The 23,214-nt window shown below is 44.6% G+C and overlaps 2 protein-coding genes across 3 annotated transcripts; both read left to right on the top strand.

The window, feature by feature from the left end:
- Nucleotides 1-3,089: 3,089 nt before the first annotated feature.
- On the top strand, nt 3,090-12,413 carry LOC100281884 (uncharacterized). Its single transcript, NM_001154804.2, has 6 exons — nt 3,090-3,206; nt 3,735-3,841; nt 3,921-4,359; nt 4,445-4,506; nt 11,748-11,829; nt 12,124-12,413. The coding sequence occupies exons 1-6, from the start codon at nt 3,122-3,124 to the stop codon at nt 12,240-12,242; spliced, it is 894 nt and encodes a 297-aa protein (NP_001148276.1). The 5' UTR covers nt 3,090-3,121; the 3' UTR covers nt 12,243-12,413.
- Nucleotides 12,414-12,907: 494 nt separating this feature from the next.
- LOC100194322 (uncharacterized) lies at nt 12,908-17,705 on the top strand. Of its 2 annotated transcripts, none has more exons than XM_020543500.3 (9): nt 12,908-14,050; nt 14,167-14,251; nt 15,388-15,522; nt 15,839-16,063; nt 16,170-16,352; nt 16,460-16,665; nt 17,077-17,122; nt 17,226-17,314; nt 17,504-17,705. In XM_020543500.3, the coding sequence occupies exons 1-9, from the start codon at nt 13,983-13,985 to the stop codon at nt 17,535-17,537; spliced, it is 1,071 nt and encodes a 356-aa protein (XP_020399089.1). In that variant the 5' UTR covers nt 12,908-13,982; the 3' UTR covers nt 17,538-17,705. The 2 variants fall into 2 exon arrangements, with proteins under 2 accessions (XP_020399089.1, NP_001346386.1); NM_001359457.1 differs by having other exon boundaries at nt 13,664-14,050; nt 17,386-17,670.
- The last annotated feature ends 5,509 nt before the right edge of the window (nt 17,706-23,214 follow it).

Raw genomic sequence — 23,214 nt, forward strand, 5'->3', positions numbered from 1 at the left:
CCCCTAATTACGATTGTATTTGAATGAGTAGGGAGAGAGAGTTATTGAATGATCTGAAGTGTTAATTTTGATGATGTTTTAAGTCTGGATGTAATTTGTTTGATGAGTTTTACAAAGGTTAAATTGGTGCATTATATGATATGTAGTAGTATAGATTATCCCTAAAGGGAAAATATCTTGTGCAATCACTTATATTGGTGCAAGCGTGCAATCAAGCGATCGTGTGCATCCAATCTATATCAATGATGATTGTTGTTTTAGTTTAACCCTGAAAGTGCATTCATCCCTTTTGTGAGTTTTGGTTATTTGGATAACAACACATTTAAAGGTCTAACAAATTTGCTAAGTGTTGAACATGAAATTCAGTATGATGAACATACTTGAAAGTGTATAATGATCAGTGAACAAAGGTTCAACACAAGGTTAAATAACTAGTGAGACAATGCAAATGGATATAATATGGTCTCTATATTGGTCTGTATATATGGACAAGACCTGAGAAATCACTATGCATAAATATGATCAGAATAGAGATTGAAGTGATTAAGAGGATTGGTCAAGCCAAAGTGAATGAGATATGAGGAATCATGAATTGGCTTGACCATATTACTATTAGTCCATATATGAATCTATGAGAATAAACTAGAGCTTGATTGATCTTAGCATTTATATCTAGATGACATTCAAGCAAGGTTCACAATATCGAAGAAATGATTCTCTCAATGGATGCTCAATATGATGTTACTCAAGAATGGCTTGATAGGGTGAAGATAGCAAGGAAAGGGCTTCGAGAAACTAAGCAAAGGTGAAGGCCAAGCGACGGCTTGTGGACCGAGGTACCATGGCTAAGGTGAAGAAGAGAGTACTTGCACTAAGTCGATGAACTAATCAGCTATGAAGAGTTATAATGTGTTGATGCATCAGTAAGGTGACTTGAAGCCATGATTTGAACTCATATATGGTGAAATGGTACAAGTCACATGGTTTGATTTGTGTTTGTTTCAAAAAGGTGAGACAAAGATGTTTGTAATTCTTATGAAGCAACACCATGGAGAAATCACACATGAGACACCAATGACTCAAAGAGTTTACTTAATTATATTTTATTTAACTTGAGCATAGAAATCATCGTACTATCAAGGGTATCCAAAAAGAAGGTTGGTATTGGTACTAAAGCTCAGTCTAATTATCTTCAAAATCCTCTAAGAAAATCTTAATTTTGATCATGCATGCTCTTGGAAAAACTGCTTTAATCCTCCACTCGGACTTCCCCAAGTTTTTGTTCAGTTTCCTAAAAATCAGCTCAGCCAGTTTTTGAAAACCAGTTCAGTCGTTTTTTTAAAACCAGCTCAACCGGTTTTTGAACTGTTCCACTTTTCTGCTCTGTCAGCCAAAAGTTGTGTGCAACTTTTTGAAAACTAGCTCAGCCGGTTTTAGGACCGGCTCAGCTGGTTTTGACTCTGGTCCACCTTCCGTCTCAGCCAGTCACTGAACCAAAAAACCTTATGGCAGAAACCGATTCAGCCGGTTTTTGTGCAGAAAAGTAAAAAACGGCTAGTTTTGGAGCCCCACCTATATATACTCACGACTGGACCTCCATTTCTAACATGAGAAAAACCTCTCACTCTCTCTCTCCCCCACACAAGAGCACGACTGGACCTCCATTTCTAACTGGTTCTTGCCTCTTCCATTTCAAATCTTTGGAGAGAAATCTTTGAGTGAGATTGAAGAGCTGTGATTTTTGTGCTTCATCTCCAAATCCTTCTTGTTCTTCTTAATTCGAGCTTTGGTACTACATCGAGTTCTTTATGGATTCATTACTCTTGGAGCTTCTAGCTCCTAGACGACTAGGTGTCGCTTGTGAGTCTCCAAATCTTGTGGAAGACCACAAAAAAGTTTGTATTACCCGCTCGTTTGAGCAAAGATTAGTGTGTGGGCTTGACCTTTGTGGTCGGCAAAGGGAGGATTAGGGTTGAAAGAGACCCGACTCTTGTGGGCGCCTCAACAAGGAAGTAGGGCACCTTGGTGGTGTGACCGAACCTCGAGATAAATCTTGTGTCTCTTGTGTTCTTGCTTATTGTGTTTGTTTGTGTTTTTTGTTCTCTCACCATTCCGTGGAAGATTTGTTTATATCTTTTTGGTGTGTGGATTTTGAGAAGTGCCCTTCTCAGATCTACTACTTTGAACCCTGTGGATCAACTAGAACATCTCATTTCCAAAGTTAATTGGGTGAATTTCGAGATCAATTCAGTTTATATCTCATTCTTTAGTTGAGCTCGTGCAAACCGGCTGAACCGGTTTTGACACCGACTGAACCGGTTTTACCCAGTCCGTCTTTAGTTTTTGTTGAAAAAGTTTCCGCTTGCCTATTCACCCCCTCTAGTCAACTTTTAAACCCTTCCACCTGAAACCTACTATTTTTTTTAAAATTTTAACCCCTTCCATCTGAACCGTTAGATCTAGATGGGATGTTATGGATCATTTGATTGCACACTTGCACTAAAGTGTGTTTGGTTGAGGAGCGGGGGAGAACAGAGCGACTCAATTTCTGTTTTCTAGATATTTGGTTTCTAACGGAAGACGAGTGGAGCGACTCTGGCGTCTATATATAGCAACTATTTGGAATGTTCCTGCTCCAACAAAACGACCGAGACCGGATGTGAGCGCTCTCGCGGACGTGAGCACTCTCTTTCCTCTTCTCTCCTTTACACTTTTTATATGCCTTTCCAACCAAACAATGAACGGAGCGGCTTCGCTCTATTCTACTTTTCAACCAAATAAAAAATGGAGCGGTTTTATTCTAATTACCAAACACAAAATGAAATGGCTCTATTCTAGACACTGAAATGGAGCCGCTCCATTCCCATTAGCCCCAACCAAACGTACCTAAACGAGTGATTGTACATGATATATCCCCGTACAAAAAATAGGCAGAATCGCAGATTACATTGTTTGGACTCCTGGCCCAAACACGCTGCGTGGATGCGACCAAAGTAGCATCCAGGCCTGCTCGATTCGAGGCCCAGATTAACTTTTCTACGTCCAGAATGGTCCGGACTCCGGACTGCGTTTCCGTTTACTCCGGCTCACGCTCACCCCGCCTGCTCTCTCATTCTCGACGATGGCTGGGCGACCGCCGCCGTCCTACGCCAGGTATCCCGCGCTTCAAGGCGGCAGGCCCTTCGCCGGCGAAGAGCACCCATCAGGTACTCCCGCCCCTTCGTTTCCCTTCCTGCTGCGCGAAGCCAAGCATCCAAACCCTAACTATCCTAGGCTGTTTGTCTGTTGGTATTCGGATCTGGTATAATTACAAGTGCGTATGTTATGCCTAAGAAATAGCTTCGACTTTATCTTTGCCAAAAAACATCGGGTGTGTATTTGTATTCAATTCAATTCAACTGTAGCTAGTACCCAGAGTTTACGATGTACAATCGTTAGAGTACTGTCTAAGACCGATTTTTCTGCTTGTACGCTTGCACCTAATGGCTGCTTACATATTAGTCGTTGCCTTTGTAAGACTACTTTTCAGGTAGAGTTACACACTGTGCAGATGGATATAGTACTTCGATATGATTTCATGCCTTAATGAGACTTTCGTCATGTTTTTTGTTTGTCTGCATTTTTTCTTTTTTGTTGTCGAGTTTTGCAACAATGTTTGTTCTTGGATAAGAACTGATTGACATGTTTTTTTTTTGTTTTCACTGGCTAACTTCTTAACTTCATTTGATTGGCAGATTCCCGAGTTGTTTATCCCAGTTATCTTGCACCCGAGGGCTCCGTAGCATCTTATTATGCTTCAAGACCTGTTCTACCTGTTGGATCAGATGTTCTTAGAAACGATGTAATACAACTCAACTTTTGGAGGATTCAACGGAAAGTAACCACCTCTATTTGACAAATGACTTAGTTTTGATCTACAGGTAATTTCTCAACCAAGAACGCATGGTTATGATGGTCCAGCAAGAGTGACCAATCCTGCTTTGGCTGGCCTGACTGGACTACCTGCTGGAGTTACGGCACGGGGGCCTAGTGCTCTGGAAGACCCGTCTTTGGCTGGTCTGAGTGGATTAGCTCCAGTCCGGGCAACAGGCGGAGCTACGGCACGAGGGTCTGGTGCTTTGGAAGACCCGTCTTTGGCTGGTCTGAGTGGACTAGCTCCAGCCAGGGCACTGGGACCTAGAGCTTTGAAAGAAGAACTGGATGTAGTTGGGAGAAGTTCTTCAGTAGGCAGAGGTGCTAGCATTCCAGATGTTGAGCACCACAGCTCAATTCCAAACTTTGATGGACCCTCAGAAAATGAATCCAACATTCTTTTTGTTGATTGTCTTCCTACTGATTGCACAAGGAGAGAAGTAGCTCGTATCCTTCCTGCTTATTATTGTCCTGCATCATATTTCTTCATCTTTGTAAGTTTCATTTTGCAAGCCTTGACTTCTGCTGGAAGATTTGTTTCGTTGTTTTCCTGGCTTCAAGGACATCAGAGTAGTGCACAAGGAACCCAGACGTGTAAGTGCTTGCCTTCTCAATGCATCATCTCTTCTCACTTGGAAAATGGTTTAATTCTTCTTTGCTAGAATGCTACTTGCCCATTCTTTTGTGAATCCGAGCATTTGCATTGAATTCATGTTTTTGAACTTGGCTTATGTTTAAGATATGGTTTATATATCACACTCATTTTGAAAACAAAAGAGCCACGTTTATTAGATTAAGAGGAATGTGCACATTATGAAGACAAAAACAAGAAACTACACAAGCCACAAGGGGTCCTCAGCTGCAGATATGAGATTCTTAGCACCCATTTCTACCAACAACTTGGTGATATCCTTGACTAGGCAAATGAGTTCTGCCCCAACCTTTTCCATCTGTTGAAATAGTAGAGATCCTTGGTTCCTTGCATTGCTCTCTTTCCATATTATGAAGATGATTGTCCTTATTACTTCTAGGTAGGGCAGGAAAATAAGCTTGAGGCTCGCGAGCCGGCTCGAGCTCGGAGCGGCTCGCGAGCCTCGAGCCAGCCTTTTGGGCTTGTTCCCATAGCGAGCCGGCTCGCGAGCTGTGCCAAATTACTTAATATGTATAATAATGATGGATATTGGCTAATTTTATAGATTGCCAGTTTGTTCCTTAGCGTTTCATGATAGATATATGACAATTAATAATTTAGATTACTCATAATAATGAATGATATCTATATATTTCGTATTTATATACTAACTAGGTTCATGCCCGTGCGTTGCCACGGGAGTAAAAAATTAGTATGAAACATATATACGAAATAACAAACATCACTTGGGTGGTAAGGTGGAACCTTGGCGTCAACCTCATTTGGACGTCATGGGGAGACTCGCCGCTGGTCGGCGACGCCATCGCCAGTGATGGTCGGGAACGACGGTGGCTGGTGCTACTGTTGCGGGTCCAAATCTGGACCTGAGGCCGATGCCGGCGTTGTGGGGTGGCGGCGAAGCGGAACCTCAGCGTCAGCTTCATCTAGGCGTCATCGAGCTTGTGGACGAGCGTCTGGCGGGATGACACTCGAATACTCGACCGTGAGTTGTTGGCCAATTAGGTTAGTGAGGAAAGCTCCCACCAATTATTGGAACCAATCGCCATTCGGCAGTGGCAGCTACAGGAGAAGCTGATGCAATCTTATCTAGGCGGGCGAGAGTCTGTTGTGGAGTGGGCGAGTGGGACGCGACGACTGACATGGCATGGAGGTTGCAGATGGCGTGAAGACTGGCGACTGTCATGGAGGTCATGGTTTGCTGGCGGAGGAAGTTCGTTGTGAGAGCCAATCGGCGCGAACGCGAGAAGCGGGAGGCTGGCTGGGGCGTGTCGTGCGGAGGGTGCGGGAGGTGACACGGGTGTTGGCGAGCGTGCGCGGGCCTGGGGGAGAGTGGAGTCATGGTCTGCTTGTGTACGGTAGAGGAGAGTTGGTGTGTGTTTTGGCGTGAGTGTGTGCATACATGAACAGATACTACAACTGTACTTATAAGTGAGAGACAATAAAAAATCCATTGCACTACTCGGGAGACTTGCCGCGAGCTACACACTACTGGGGCTGGGTTGTTTCTGCACTTAAACTCAACTGCCGCTTCTACGTGTATGTCGTTGTTGCTAATTGTTGCTGGGCTGTCGAGCTACCAAGTGTACCGAACTGAAGTTAATTGTGTTGGGCTTGGGCCTTCGATGAAAGGCCGCCATGCTTGGGCCTCGACACCGGAATGGCCAATAGAGGCCGCGACGGGCCGCATATCTGCCAATGGGGTCTGGGAAGGGTGAAGTCATGGTAGTGCCGTGGTCTACACTATTTACTTAATAGATAGTAGAGATAATTCACTATATAATGCAATTATATAATATCAGGGTGTTGCTCGGCTCGACTCGTTTCCATCCCTACTTCTAGGCCACTTGACATAAATCCAGTAGGTGGCCATTCTTAGAGAGTTGATTTCGTGCTTCATGGCCACTGAGCATACATCCACGACATCGTCAACAACAACAACAAAACCTTTTAGTTCCAAGCAAGTTGGGGTAGGTTAGAGTTAAAAACCCAACAGAACCCAGAAGTCAAGGTTCAGACATATGAATAGTTGTTTTCCATGCACTTTTATTCAAGGCTAAATCTTTGGATATATCTCGTCATTTCAAGTCTCCTTTTACTACCTCTTTCTATGTTAACTTCGGTCTTCCTCTTCCTCTCCTCTCACTGCTATCACACCTTAGGACCCCACTACGCACTAGCGCCTTTGGAAGCCTCTGTTGGATATTCTAAACTATCTCAACTGATGTTGGACAAGCTTTTCTTCAGTTGGTGCTACCCCTAGACTATCACGTATATCATCATTCAAGACTCAATCCCTTCTTGTATGGCTACAAATCCAGCGCAACATACGCATATCCACTACCTTTATCTGTTGAACATGTCTTTTTGTAGGCCAATATTCTGCATTATACAATATAGTAGGTTTAATCGCCATCCTATAAAACTTGCCTTTTAGCTTCTATGATACCTCTTGTCATATAGAACGCTAGATGCCTGACGCCACTTCATCCACCCTGCTTTGATTCTATGGCTAACATCTTCATCAATTTCCCCTTCTTTCTGTAGCATTGATTCTAAATACCTAAATGTGTCCTTCCTAGGCACTACTTGACTTCCAAACTAACATCTTCTGATAGGAAAGTAATCCTTGATTGGTGCTAGTTTACTTATTCTGTTTTAGGAAATAGCTAATATGGGAGTGGTTCAGTTCTATATGGACGGATCTGATCGACAGGATCAGGACTGATATCAGTCCGGTTTATTTCCATGTAATAGTTAGTTTGTTTCCTTGTAATGGTCTATAAATATATGGCCTTAGAGGCTAAGAAAAGGCAGTCAATAGGGCGCCGCCAAATCCCCTGTGTTCTGTCTCGGTGTATCCAATTCTTCACGTGTGGGTGTGAGACTGGGTTAGGTTTCTCATACCTAGAGAAACTTACCTGGGAGGTAGGAGCTCGCCGGCAACCTGTAGAAGGTTGTCTCTCCGACGCAGTTTCTAACATCTTCTTCCTCATGTGTAGTGCCGAAATCATATCTCATATATTCTATTTTAGTTCTACCGACTCTAAAACCTTTGGATTCTAGGGTCTCCCACCACAACTTTGGTTTCTTATTTACTCATGTCTGACTTTCATCGACTAGCACTACATTGTTCATAAAAAGCATACACCAAGAGATATCCCCTTGTATGTCCCTTATGACCTTATCCATCACCAAGGCAAAAAGGTAAGAGCGCAAGGCTAATCCTTGATATCATAGTTTTTAAGTCGGTAAGGTGACTGGCCCTTTTTTCTTTTAAGCGGTAAAGCTAAGGCGAGACAACACATTAAATATAGTAGAAAAAATATTGATATTTGAGAAAGTGTTTATGACAAAAATATTATTAAAGAAGAGAAAAATGATAAAGAAAAGGAAAAGAACAGCCCAGCCAGCTCAAACCAGACCAGCTGGCCCATTAAAACTAGGTTAAGCCCACTCTTTCTCTCCCAGCCACCCTAGCCGCCTCCCTGTCTCCTAGCCCTCTCCCTCTCTCACCCATCCGCTTGTATTCGCTGCCGCGTCGCAGTTCCACCCGCCTTAGGTGCCAGAGCAAGGCGAGGAGGACACCTTACCTCGCCGGCTTGCCTTACCGCCTAGGCGACGCCTTGAAAACTATGCTTGATATAGTCCTATTCTATTCGGGAAGTCCTCTATGTCCCCATCACTTGTTCGAACACTAGTCACAAGGATAGAAGCCTTCTTCAAGTCCAACGTACTTTGTTGGAACTTTATGCTTGTTGAGAGTCCACCACATAATATTCCTTAGTATTTTGCCATAAGCCTTCTTCAAGTCAATGAAAACCATGCGTAGATCATTCTTTTGTGCCCTATACTGCTCCATCACTTCTCTTGTTAAGAAAATGGCTTCCATGATTGATCTTTCGGGCATGAAACCAAATTGGTTCAAAGAGAAACCAAATTGGTTCAAAGAGAAACCAAATTGGTTCAAAGAGATCCTCATTATTCCTCTCAGACAATGCTCGATAATTCTCTCCCATAACTTCGTAGTGTGGTTCATCAACTTGATTTTTTGGTAATTAATACAACTTTGAATATCTCCCTTATTCTTGTAGACCGGTACTGTTAAAGTGGACGCACTAACCAGTTCAACCCAAAAGCTTAAGCTGATGGGAGAAGATAGGCAATCCACTTATACACTTGAACACCCCCACTCACGTGCAACCAGAAAGGAAGGCGCAAATGTGGAAATAAATGGGTGGAGGCACAAATAAAGCCTTCGCTAGGATTCGAACTCAAGACCTCTGGCTCTAATACTATGTTAGAGTGGACGCACTAACCAGTTCAACCCAAAAGCTTAAGCTTATGGGAGAAGGTAGGCAATCCTCTTATACACTTCAACAGGTACCAATATACCTCTCCTCCACTCGTCGGACATCTTGTTCAACCAGAATATATGGTTGAACAACTTGGTTGGCCATACTATAGCTATGTCTCCGATTCATCTCGACACCATTAGGACCCATCACCTTACCTCTTTTCATCCTTTTCAATGCCTCTCTAACCTTAAATTCTTGGGTCCTACGCACAAAACACCTATTAGTGTCATGAAAAGAGTCATCCAACTGAAAGGTTGTGTCCTCATTCTTTCTACTGAACAATTTGTCAAAATACTCTCGTCATCTATGTTTGATCTCATCTTCCTTCACCAAGAGGTGCTTTGTTTCATCTTTAATGCACTTAATTTGGTTGAAGTCCCTTGTCTTCCTTTCACGAACCCTAGCCATCCTATATATGTCCTTCTCTCCTTCCTTTGTACTCAAGCGTTGGCAAAGATCCTTATAATCATTACCCTTCGCCACACTTACTGATCACTTTGCAATCTTCTTTGCTACCTTGTACTTCTCTATGTTGTCTACATTCCTGTCATGGTACAAATTCCTGTAGCATTCTTTCTTCTCCTTAATAGCCCTTTAGATTTGCTCATTCCACCACCAAGTATCTTTAGCTTCGCCTTTATTCCTTTTAGTTAATCCACACACCTTTGAGGCCACCTTTCGAATGCAGGCTGCCATCTTCTCCCACATTTGTGTAATCTTCTTCCTTCCAAGTGTTAGAGTATATTAGGCATGTTAGAGTATCTTACACCTGATATGGTTGATTTAGGATTGATTGTAATTCCGGGATAACCTTCCTTGTATCTAGGATAATCTTCCTTACCTCTAGGATAGCCTTCTTGCCCCCTAGAGGCTCAATGCAATACATCCTACACATTATACACAATCTCTCCTTTCTACATGGTATCACAAGTTTAGGTTACACCATAGCCTCCCTCTACCGCCGCCGTCGCCATGCCCCTGGGGAGACTGCTCTCCGCTGGGGGCAACACCCTCGTAGGATGCACCGCGGATCCATCTGATCTTGCGTTCATCGTCGTGTCGTCAAGCACATCACCAGATCGAAACTCACTATCAAGGCCCCATCGACGACCTTTGTCCACCGTCCCATCGACTACCCCAACCGGATCTGGCTCATTGCACGTCGTCTGGTGGCGGCTGTGATGGGGCTATATCCCCGTTGGCCGTTGCCGGCAACATCGCACCCCACCATGGACGCGGATGCGACCTCCGGTGCCGGCCGAACCGCGACTGGGCAGTACTCAGGATCGACATGTCGTGGGGAGGACGAGCCGGGTCTCGCTTCGCCTCTGGTCCACGTTGCGCTCCGCTTGCGGTGGCCCTGGCGCCACACCGCCCTTCGTCTTCTCCCCACGCTGGTGGCCACCCCTCCACTAGGGTACCCCGGTGATGTACTAGATCTGTTGCTGTTGCGTCTTCTCGTTTTTTCGGTTTGTGATCGGGTTTGCATTTCCATCACCCGTCGGTTCGCGCGTTATCGACATCGGCCTTGACAACACCGACACCTTCATCTTCTCCGATTGTGCTGCATGGCGTGGCTAGCGGCATGCTAGGAGACACCAACATGCTGTTTCTGTGCCTCTTCGTCGGCACATTGATCTTAGTCGGTTCATTGTCGCCACTACTGACCAGGAGGTTCTGCCATCGACATCACCATCATCGTCTTCGCCTCGCATGTCGTTGGTCTGGCCAACCGATCGCGCACGACCTCACCCTCCCATGACGTCTATCGTCTGCCACGAGTTTCTTAACCAAGCATGAGGGTTGCCGCTACCTCGCCTCTTCAGGCAGTAGTGTCGCCATTCGTCGTCGGCCCCGCTGTTGCATCTACATCGTCGTCGACTCCGTCGATGCGCGTCTCCTGCGCACGATCTATGAGCTGTTCGACACCTGTGAGCTGCGTTGGCACACCCGTCGATATGCGCTGCACCTGCATGTTGCGTCGACACCCTTCGTCGTTGGTCTGCACCACGTTCGTCATTGAGTTCTTTGCCGACAAGTACCACCGTCGCGCTCCATTGGCGCCGTCGAGTCTCTTCTTCCTGTGTGTCGTGGCTCTCGCCGCCGTGACTCCAGGATCATCGATGCGTCGCCACGCCTACCTCTTCGCCTTCTTCCAGCACAACCTTGTTGCCAGCGTCGTCATCTCATCCTCGACTACTTCGTCTACTTTGCTCTGGCAACCATGAGCTGCGATGGCACTCCGCCATACCGCACCACAACCGTCGTGGAGGTCTTCTCTGCTGGTCCCTTTAGACACCGACACTTGGTTGAGGCCTTCTATCTAGTACGCTTGTTTTCTAGGAAGGGTGCTTGCATCTTGACTGCTATTGCATTATAGACATCTAGGAGTAATGCAGTTAAGCACAGATGAAACCAAGCAAAGAACATATATTTCGAGGAGGGGGGGGGGGGGTTCCAAGGCTCATATGGCATGGAATCTGTGGTGGTTTTTTACGACATTGAGATCCCTAATCATGTACTGAGTGAATGCTTATACACTGGAATATTCTTTCACTACATGTACATAGAAACAAACAATTTTCTAATGAACTTATATGGAATACGAAAACACCAGTGCAATATGTTTATTGTATGTAAAAACCCTACCAGGTTTGCTGGTCTAATGTATTTCTTTCTAGGTATTTCTTCAAATTCTGCCCTTATTCCATACTTTGGTGACTTATTAGTTGTTACTCTACTAGTGGCGAGGAATTTCACGGCGCCATCTTTAAGTGTTACTTTGATTTCAACTTCATGCATGGTATTTTTCGTGCTGCCTCTTGCAGAGTGGTGACAAGGCCTATGTCCTGTGCTTTGTGGAGTTTGAGAACGCGAAATTCGCACGCACTCCCATGCAAGCTTTACAAGGTTCTAATTCTGTTTCCTTCGAGCTTTTGATCTGTTGATATTTTTCATTAAATATTCGTGCGCATCCTTGCGTATCCTTTATTTGCAAAATTACAGCTCAAGTATGACCTTTTCCTCAGGGGTAGGAAACATGCATGCAGTTATCTTCATGTAACCCTTTGAGACCCTTGCTGCGCAATGGATAGTTTTCTTTCCAGCAGTTTAAGGGGCAACGGCCCTATTAACCAAGCCGTGAGGTTTCAGATAAGTTTGCTGACGCGGAACTCCCAGCTGACCTGATCGACCGTTTTGCAGGGTACCGCTTCGATGACCGGAAGCCTGACGACCGGTGTCTCGAGATCCATTTCGCAAGGTTCCCGTTCGCTCTGCCTGGCGCCGGCGCCGGCGCCGCCCGGGACCACAGGAAGCGGTAGCTGGTAGCAGCGTGGCCTGCGCAGTGGGCACTGCAGTAGATGGCCTGCGATCAACATGTATCGTATCTGTATGCGACTGTTTTGTTGGGCAGTTAGATGAAGTCGCCTACTATCAGTAGTAGTCTCCTGTGACACCAACACGTGGAATGATAAGACTGCCTCCTTTTTTTTCATCATGGTTTTTTTCTTTTTCTTCGCTGCCGTCGAATATGCTGGCTATGAGTATTTAACTAACTGGTGGTGGTGGTGGTGGTGGTGAGCCACTTGAACAGACGGGACATGGCGGCACGTAAATGCCAAAAGTTTAGTGTTGTGAGAAGTGAGGATAATGATGACGACACCTTGTCGTGGACGCCGGCGGCCGGTCTGGATGTCTGATCCCACCACCGCCGTCCGCCGCCACCACGACCACCACCGAGGTCTCCCCACTCTAGAGTCCAGAGCTGTCACTCGTTGGGCAAGTAATAAGCAACTTGCTGCCCAAGCCGTCGCATCCGTCGCCGTCGAATCTGAAGGTGGCATGCGGACGACGGAGAGGTCAGCGGCGACCCCGGGTCGGCGAGGAGGGCCTGCTTGTCCAGCGCATCCCACCGTCGACCGGAAACTCGCCGGAAACTTTCCAGGCTACCTTATCCGTCGCCAAGCGGCCGTGGCTAGTCAGCAGTCTCCGGTGGCTGGATCCGTGACGTTTCGCTTGTGAGGTCACTCAGGTCAGTAGCCCGGTCCGGCCGTGCCGTGCGTGAGCCATCCCTGTTGGCTGCTGCTGCTGCTGTTAAGTGCTATGCTTTGCTAACATGGTTACTAGGGCATCCATACCATTCCAATTTTGGCGATTGCAGAAATGACAGGGAATAAGAAAAAAAAGCACGTTGCAATCATTGGTTTAGAAAAAAAAAAGCAATGGCCAATGGGCTCTGCGTACGTAGTGTTACGGAGGCGGCAGATTGGAATCGCGCGGGCCTGTCACTGCCACGAACGAAAGCTATCTGCTGCCCTCCATGCCAGGGCACACTGACTGACGCTTCCAGGACCAGGATCTACACAAGATAGACAAGACAAGTACCCATCAGGCAAGGCCTTCAGCCCAGCAAAGGTGGCCAAGCCATTTTTTTCTCAACAAAACTAGTGATGTTTGGTTCTTTATAAGGTTTTGACTAAAGTTTAGCCTGTGTTTACATCCAATATTCGAATGCCAATAACAAGGGTTTAATATAGTCTAATTACAAACTAATAACAAGGGGAAAAACAAAGCTCTTAAAAAGATACGTTTTTATAGAGAGTCGAGAAGGAGCTTAGGGCCCACGATCCCAGGCCGATGTTCACCCAGTACAAATGTACAACCCTTGTCCTCCTCCTTGGCCCATCGTCAATCTTCACCAAAGCCGCCTCGTCTGGATCTCTCTCACTCCTTTCGCGCACAAGGTTTTCAATGGCATTGACCGGTAGAACACGTGCCCGGACGCCAATTATCTCGCCCTTTCAGATTTGAGAACAACAAGGAGGAAAAGTAAACGCAAGTTCAGGAAAGGGGAGCCTCAAAAGGAGAGGGAGAGTGAGAGGGAGGGGAAGTGCGCTGCAGTGCTGCGCAGCTGCGCTGGGGAGAAGAGAAGAAGGTGCCAACCACTTCCCAAGGAGACCGCCAGCTCTGCTGCTGCACGACCGACCAGCCCGTCCACTCGCCTCGCCTTCCTCCGAGCCCCGGCGAGGAAGAGGAACCCGGCGCCGCCGGACGCACTTCCGATGGCGACGCCACGGAAGCCGATCAAGCTCACGCTGCCGTCCCACGAGACCACCATCGGCAAGTTCCTGTACGCTTCTCCGCTCCCCCTCCTCGCTGGCTTCCTTTTCCTTGTCTGTCGGTTAATTAATTGCCCGGCGCTGGTTACTTACTGGGGCTCTCAACCTTTGAGTGGGTTCCGGACAGGACGCACAGCGGGACGTTCACGGACGGGGATCTGCGCGTCAACAAGGACGGCCTCCGCATCGTCTCGCGGAGGGAGGGAGGCGAGGTAAGCCGCCCGCTGTAATAAGGACTAATAATCGCCCGCTGTAATAAGGACTAGGAATCGCGGCTTGGAGTCGTCCCGTTCGGAAATCGTCGTAGCATCGGGATAGCGAAAATCGGCTCTTGTAGCCGCTTCTCTTGAGGAAGCGCTGGGAGTATGGATGATTGCTTTGGCAGGCCAGGCAGAGATGGATTGGTCTCGTCGTTGAGCTCTGTTTGTTCGGAATCAGGGCGTTGCGCAGTGATAATTCCGTCGCATTTGTTTTCTTCACGGTAATGCAAATCAGTCGGCGAGCACGTAGATATTTTGGGCAAAGTTCTGCACTACTAGTTTCTCCACTTCACAGAAGTTTTCTAATAGCATGTCTGCATATGTGGCGTTCCCGTCTACTAATTATCTAACCAAGATACTGATTTGGGGGAAAACGATATGTAGCCTTGTGGCATTTTTACGGCTTTTTCAATTTGATGACTGGGCCACCATCCCATCCATTTGGTACTCTAATTAAGAGACTAGTTCAGGGAAAACGACAGGTAGCTTTGTGGCTCTTGACAGTTGACACCTTTTCCCATTTGATGAGTGAGACACAAATGAGACACTAGCAATAAATATATGTACGTTCTTTGGCGTACTGGGATTATAGATGTAGTATCTGTTAGCTGGATTCGTTCTGAATGAGACACAAATAGTGGGGAAAATGTTGTCATACCTGATAGGATGGATGATCCTAGGGCGACTGCAGAGGGTGTAGGGGCATGTGACCGGTGGCCAGGGCTTGAACCCCCGGAAGCGGATGGTCGCCGTGAGGATGCGTGTGAGCGAGAGAGGATGGCGCACGGGAGAAGCCCTACAACAATTTTGTTGCTTTGCTTGATCTTCTTAACAATTGTTTAGGGATATTTATCCCTTCCTAATACACACCCTTACACCAATCTAAGATCTCATCACCTATTTTTATGGGAGCTAATTGGGAAATAAACCAATCAAACGATAATTGGGCAACTGATGCGTTGGTACTGCTGATAGGTGATGCCAGTCATAACAATACCATTGTTGGTGTTTTAATTTTTATTTACCTATTAAAAATTTCTGATACTGTTCGCACACTTTTTTCTGACTTGCTAAAAAATGTTCTTCAGGCTCCTCCTATAGAGCCGTTGGATAGTCAACTGAGCTTAGATGATCTAGACGTTATAAAAGTGATCGGGAAAGGTAGCAGCGGAAATGTGCAATTGGTCCGCCACAAATTTACTGGCCAGTTTTTTGCTCTGAAGGTATATCTGACACAATCATTCTTTGATGCTGCTTATTTATGGTTCTTTACAGTCAAGACTTTAGAACGATCTCTGCATTGTACTCCCTCCATTCTTTTTTATTTGTCATGGTTTAGTTCAAAAATAAACTAGCGGACGACAAATATTCGACAACGGAGGTAGAACTACCTCCGGTCTCGAATATTTGTCGTCCGCTAGTTTATTTTTGAACTAAACCGCGACAAATAAAAAAGAACGGAGGGAGTATCTTCTTTGTGTAATCTTCCTAACTGTTGTAAATGGTCTTCTCCTTCATCGTCTGCCACTGTGTTTGCAGGTTATTCAACTAAATATTGATGAGAGTATACGCAAACAGATTGCCAAGGAGTTGAAGATAAACTTATCAACACAGTGCCAATATGTTGTTGTGTTCTATCAGTGTTTCTATTTCAATGGTGCCATTTCTATTGTTTTGGAATACATGGATGGTGGCTCCCTTGCAGATTTCCTGAAGACTGTTAAAACCATTCCAGAGGCCTACCTCGCTGCTATCTGTACGCAGGCTAGTGACATGTGGCAGAAGCTATGAATAATCTTTCCGCTAAAACTAAAATGCTACACTATCATTACATGAACCTTATAATTGAAATTGCGCCTTCCTTGTGCAGATGCTAAAAGGACTGATCTATTTGCATAACGAGAAGCGCGTTATACACCGAGATCTGAAACCATCAAATATATTGATAAATCATAGGGGTGAAGTAAAAATATCAGATTTTGGTGTGAGTGCCATTATATCTAGTTCCTCTTCGCAACGAGATACATTTATTGGCACACGCAACTACATGGCGGTTAGTGCAAGATTTTCAGCTCACAAATGTGTTTTTTAGCTTGGAGTGAAATAAATTGTATTTTATTAGCTCTGATGGCCTAAAGCATTTTTTTATGTTCTTGACAGCCAGAAAGAATCGATGGAAAGAAACATGGTTCTATGAGTGATATCTGGAGTTTGGGACTAGTGATACTGGAATGTGCAACCGGCATCTTTCCATTTCCTCCTTGTGAAAGCTTCTACGAACTTCTCGTGGCTGTTGTTGATCAACCGCCACCTTCTGCGCCGCCGGATCAGTTTTCACCAGAATTCTGTGGGTTCATTTCTGCATGGTAATCTTACTGCTTTATACCAACGCTGCCTATAGACACCCTTTTTCCTTGAACAAGTGGCAGGAGTTCTTGCCGGCCTATGGACACCCTTACCTGTGGTTAAGCTACTCCACATGTTAGCAATTGTTTTGGCATCAGCAATTTTGATCTACTCCTATTTTAAAATGCCATCATAGGGGTGCTTGCATTCCTTGTTCATGGTTTTATTGCTCAAGTCAAAATGCCTGCTTTATATATTACATATGCACGGAGAAGCATGTAGAAGGGTAACATCAAGAAAGTTTGGATCATATGTTTCCATCTATAATTGATGTGTCTTGGTATTCTCAATCTGCGGGTCTGTCCAACTATGTAATCTGTCCAGAGAAGGTTACTACTATCTGATGCATATGTTTTCATTGCGATTTGCAGTCTCCAGAAGGATGCTAATGACAGGTCATCAGCCCAAGCCTTATTGGTAAGCCGAAAAACAGCTCCACATCTTCATTTCATTTCAGGAATCGTCTGCAAGACTAAAGCACTTATCTTGCCCCCTTCGCTTCCTGTCGTCTTCGATGCAGGACCATCCGTTCCTGAGCATGTATGATGACCTGCATGTAGATCTTGCTTCGTACTTCACGACAGCAGGATCTCCTCTCGCCACCTTCAAGTAATGACAGCGTCCTTGTTCTTTTTCTGTATCCATTTTTGCGCACAGGAGTGATACATTTTCTTTTTCAGTTCCAGGCAACTCTAATTTTTTTGTCCTCCTTATTACGCGAACGGTGTGGCGACAAATTTCTCTTTTTGGACAAGGCTTGGATTGTGTACTGAGCTGTAATGATCTTGTGTGTGTCAGGTCGGTGATTGGCTCCATCACTTTACATATATGACATACATGTACAGCCTTTTAGGATAAAAATGAGCACTGAAGTTTTGCCTATCTGTATATCGGCAGCAAACGTTTGGTCATGTTTGTTTCACCTTGTAATGTATTGACTCAGATATGGGATTGGTCATTGTCTCATTTGGTGTATGAGTCAAGTCCAGATTTTCTTGTATCCTGATTTTTTTTTTGTTTAGGGTTAGTTTGGGAACCTAATTTTCCCAATAGATTTTCATTTTTCCAAGGAAAATTAGTCCATTTTCCCTTGAGAAAATTGAAATCCCCTTGGGAAAACGGTGTTCCCAAACTAGTCCTTAAAGGCTCGAGACACTCTGGTATATATAGGAGAACCCTTGTTCAGTGTGTAAAGGTGAGACCAAAACCGTGCCGTCATGACTAGGGATGAAAAACGGTCGGTTACCATTTTTATATTTTTTATCGGAAACAAAATCGGAAACGGTAACTCCAGAAACGGAAATGATATCGGTATTTCGGAAACATCGGAAACGGAAGTTTGGTGCGGAAAATACACCGGTAACGGTCGAAATTTAAAATACGATCGGTAAACATATCAAACTTCACAATATAACAAAGTTGACAAAAGATCACAAGTTCACAATTTATGATATAACAAGTTCACAATATAACAAGTTCAAAAAGATCATAAATTTATAATATAAAAGTTACAAACATCACTGGTTCACAATATAACAAGTTCACAGTATAACAAGTTCATAAAGATCACAAGTTCACAGACTCAAAGTTCACAATTTACAATATCCACTCGATCTAGGTGACATGACTTGATTACTTATGAAATATTTTTTTTCTCACATAAAAAGTTTTTTTCACTTCCTCACAGGAAAACACTAAAACCTAGTGTGTGGAAAAGACATATTATCGGCTCTCTATCATTATATATTACTAATACATAACATGTGCATAGAAAAATGTGGATTTGTTCGAGAGACCAAATCGTTAATCCCAACTGCCTTCCAACACCATCTATCCCAAAAAAAAATCTTAAGGCGTCCAAAAAATACAAAAATAAGTAATTCTTATCTAGAGACGTACATGCGATGCAAAAAATCACATGCTGAAAATTCCGAAAAATCTAAGACACAATTCCGAAAAATTCCGAGACACAATTCCGGAAAATTCCGAGACACAAATCGGGTAATTTCTGAAAAAACCCGGTAACCGAAGGAAACGGTCGGTAAATCACCACGCCAATTCCGATAGAAAATTCCGAAAACCGATTCCGTTTTCAAAAAATACCGTTACTAGTGAATTCAATCGAAAAATTTCGAAATCGGTTTTTGAATACCGAAACCATTTTCATCCCTAGTCATGACTAACGGTGGAGGGTTGAAGACATTGGTGTTGTACTGTTGTGTTCTGTTTAGACATAGTGTGAGGCCCAAGTCGGTGCGGGCTCGTATAAATGACGGCCCGATACTGTGTGCTGTGCATTCTAATTTAAACTATGCATGTGATGTGACTTAGTTTGGAGACAATTTTCGACTAGGTATGATCTACAGTATTTGTTTACGAAAAACATGCAAAATAAGGAAAAATAATAATGAAAAAAAATCTTTATGGAATAAAACATTCCGAATATCAATTATAGTTCCTGTCGCGACCGAGCAGTTGTCTTCGTCAGCTCAGTACTAGTTGGAAAACCCTCTTCGACACAAATTCAGGAATAAAAGATTCACTTGTTTACCCTCTAGATTATAATCTTTTTGTTCTAAAATAGTAATCCGTCTGTCTCAGTATACAGTCATTTTATACCCTGTTTGGATATAGATATTGGAGCACATAATTGATAACTGGAACTAGCTTTCCAAAATTTTGTTGTTTGGTTGCGCATAGAATTGGGATTTGGAATCAGAGACCCAATTCTTTAGAATTGGACTATAACTAGAAACCCATCTTTTCAATACAGAGCATCAACTCTCGGTATCGCGTGGAATTAGATCGCACGATTCCAAACTCTAATTCAGTGACATGCAAACGATAGAATTGAAATTACATCGCATTTCAATACCATGGCTGATTTGATATTGAACTCAATTCAGTTCCTCGCCCTCCAATATCGACATCCAAACGGAGCATTAGGCCCTTATTTTTTTTGTCTATATTCAAATCGATGACAATGAATCTAAACACATATATAAAACACATACATCAATTATTGTATGAATTTACTAACACCCCAAAACCAATATTATTTTGGGATGGATGGAGTAGTCGTTTTAGCTCTTGAATATAGAATTCGCTGAGTCGTCGCGACAAGAGGAATCCGTCGCTTTCAGTACCCTAAACCGTACAACCCTTCATCTTCCTCTGCATGCAAGTCGTGCGATGTCCAGATTCACGTGATAGCTTGATTATCCAGGAATCTAGATTATCAGAAAATCTTTTCATAAAAAGATGTCCAACCAAATTTGATGCCAATGTTTGGTCGGGTAGATATTGTGTTGTTTGATGTTAACATATGGCTGGTGGCTGTTGAAAGGGAATTAGGCTTACACCTATTTCCTAATTGATTTTGGTGGTTGAATTGCACAACACAAATAATTGGACTAACTAGTTTGCTCTAGATTATATGTTCTACAGGTGCCAAAGGTTCATTCACAACTATACGAAATCGACTGTCCGGAATACCGTAGATTATTCCGGACAGGAGAAGCTTTTTGGAAAAACAGGCCAAGCGCGGACCGTCCGGGCCCTTGCGGCGGACCGTCCGCGATAGAAGAATAACCCTCGGACAGAACCAATGCAAAAATACAAGTTTCCACTACGGACTGTCCGGAGGAAAGTCAAAGACCGTCCGAGCCCTCGTGCGGACCGTCCGGCCTCAGGGGCGGACCGTCCGGTCGGTAAGAAACCGAAAAACCCGAAGGTGACGGGTTCGGAGAAATGAATTATAGGGGGCCTCGCGGACCGTCCGGGGTGCACGACCGGACCGTCCGCGACTGGCTCTGTCTGACATCTGACGACGCATTAAATGCAATATAGCCGTTGATATAGCCGTTACTGCTGACCGTTGCATTTTCAGCCGTTGATCTACAGGGGCGGACCATCCGCACCAGGAGGGCGGACCGTCCGCGCTCAGCAGAAAGGCTCAACGGCTAGGAAGTGGTTGGTGGCTATAAATACAACCCCAACCACCTCCATTCACATCATCCAAGCATTCCAACCTTCAACATTCAATACAAGAGCTAGCAATCCATTCCAAGACACATTCAAAGTCTCCATCTCTCCAAGTTTCACAATTGAGAAAAGAGATCTTTAGTGATTAGTGGCTTGAGAGAGAAAGTGATCCGTGTGTTAATTGTCGCTCTTGTCGCTTGGCTTTTGCAATCGTGCTTTCTTGATTCTTTCATTGCGATCAAACTCACTTGTAATTGAGGCAAGAGACACCAATCTTGTGGTGATCCTTGTAGGAACTTTGCGTTCCAAGTGATTGAGAAAAGAAAGCTCACTCGGTCCGAGGGACCGTTTGAGAGAGGGAAGGGTTGAAAGAGACCCGGCCTTTGTGGCCTCCTCAACGGGGAGTAGGTTTGCAAGAACCGAACCTCGGTAAAACAAATCCGCGTGTCTCACTTGTTTATTCACTTGCGATTTGTTTTTGCGCCCTCTCTCGCGGACTCGTTTCTTTATTACTAACGCTAACCCCGGCTTGTAGTTGTGTTTATATTTGAAAATTTCAGTTTCGCCCTATTCACCCCCCCTCTAGGCGACTTTCAATTGGTATCAGAGCCCGGTGCTTCATTAGAGCCTAACCACTCGAAGTGATGTCGGGAGATCACGCCAAGAAGGAGATGGAGACCGGCGAAAAGCCCACTACAAGCCAAGGGAGCACTTCATCGAAAGAGTCCCGCACCAAAAGGAGGGAGAAGAAGAAGATCTCCTCCAACAAAGGGAAGGAGAAGAAATCTTCTCACCACAAAGAGAAGAAGGAAAAATCTTCTTCCCACAAGCCGCACCGGAGTAAGAACAAGGAAAAGAGGATGAGGAAAGTGGTCTACTACGAGACCGACACTTCATCGACATCAACCTCCGACTCCGATGCGCCCTCCGTAACTTCTAAACGCCAAGAGCGTAAGAAGTTTAGTAAGATCCCCTTGCACTACTCTCGTACATCTAAACATTTACTTTCCGTCCCATTAGGCAAGCCACCAACTTTTGATGGTGAAGATTATGCTAGGTGGAGTGATTTAATGCGATTTCATCTAACCTCACTCCACAAAAGTATATGGGATGTTGTTGAGTTTGGTGCACAGGTACCATCTATAGGGGACAAAGATTATGATGAGGATGAGGTGGCCCAAATCGAGCACTTCAACTCTCAAGCAACAACGATACTCCTCGCCTCTCTAAGTAGAGAGGAGTATAACAAGGTACAAGGGTTAAAGAGCCCCAAAGAGGTTTGGGATGTACTCAAGACCGCCCACGAGGGAGATGAGCTCACCAAGATCACCAAGCGGGAAACGATCGAGGGGGAGCTCGGTCGGTTCCGGCTTCTCAAAGGGGAAGAGCCACAACACATGTACAACCGGCTCAAGACCTTGGTGAACCAAGTGCGCAACCTCGGGAGCATAAAATGGGACGACCACGAAATGGTTAAGGTTATTCTAAGATCTCTCATTTTTCTTAACCCAACTCAAGTTCAATTAATTCGTGGTAATCGTCGATATACAAAAATGACCCCCGAGGAAGTTATCGGGCATTTTGTTAGTTTTGAGTGCATGATTGAAGGCTCAAGGAAGATCAACGAGCTTGATGAACCCACCACATCCGGAGCTCAACCCGTCGCATTCAAGGCGACGGAAGACAAGAAGGAGGAGGCTACACCAACTCGACAACCAATAGACGCCTCCAAGCTCGACAATGAGGAAATGGCGCTCGTCATCAAGAGCTTCCGCCAAATCCTCAAGCAAAGGAGAGGGAAAGATTACAAGTCCCGCTCCAAGAAGGTTTGCTACAAGTGTGGTAAGCCCGGTCATTTTATTGCTAAATGTCCTATATCAAGTGACAGTGATCGAGGCGACGACAAGAAGGGGAGAAGAAAGGAGAAGAAGAGATACTACAAGAAGAAGGGCGGCAATGCCCATGTTTGTCGGGAGTGGGATTCCGACGAGAGCTCAAGCGACTCCTCCGACGACGAGGACGCCGCCAACATCGCCGTCACCAAAGGACTTCTCTTCCCCAACGTCGGCCACAAGTGTCTCATGGCAAAAGACGGCAAACGGAAGAAGGTTAAATCCAACTCCTCCACTAAATATGAGTCTTCTAGTGATGATAATGCTAGTGATGAGGAGGATAACTTGCGTACTCTTTTTGCCAATCTTAACATAGAACAAAAAGAAAAATTAAATGAATTAATTAGTGCTATTCATGAAAAGGATGATCTTTTGGATTCCCAAGAGGATTGTCTAATTAAAGAAAACAAGAAACATGTTAAGGTTAAAAAGGCTTATGCTCTAGAAGTAGGAAAATGTGAAAAATTATCTAGTGAGCTAAGCACTTGCCGAGAGACAATAGACAACCTTAGAAATGAAAATGCTAATTTATTAGCTAAGGTTGATTCTCATGTTTGTATTGTTTCAACTTCCAATCCTAGAGATGATAATGTTAATTTGCTTGCTAGGATTGATGAGTTGAATGCTTCCATT

This window comes from Zea mays, chromosome 9, assembly GCF_902167145.1.
Source record: "Zea mays cultivar B73 chromosome 9, Zm-B73-REFERENCE-NAM-5.0, whole genome shotgun sequence".
Taxonomy (NCBI): Eukaryota; Viridiplantae; Streptophyta; class Magnoliopsida; order Poales; family Poaceae; genus Zea; species Zea mays.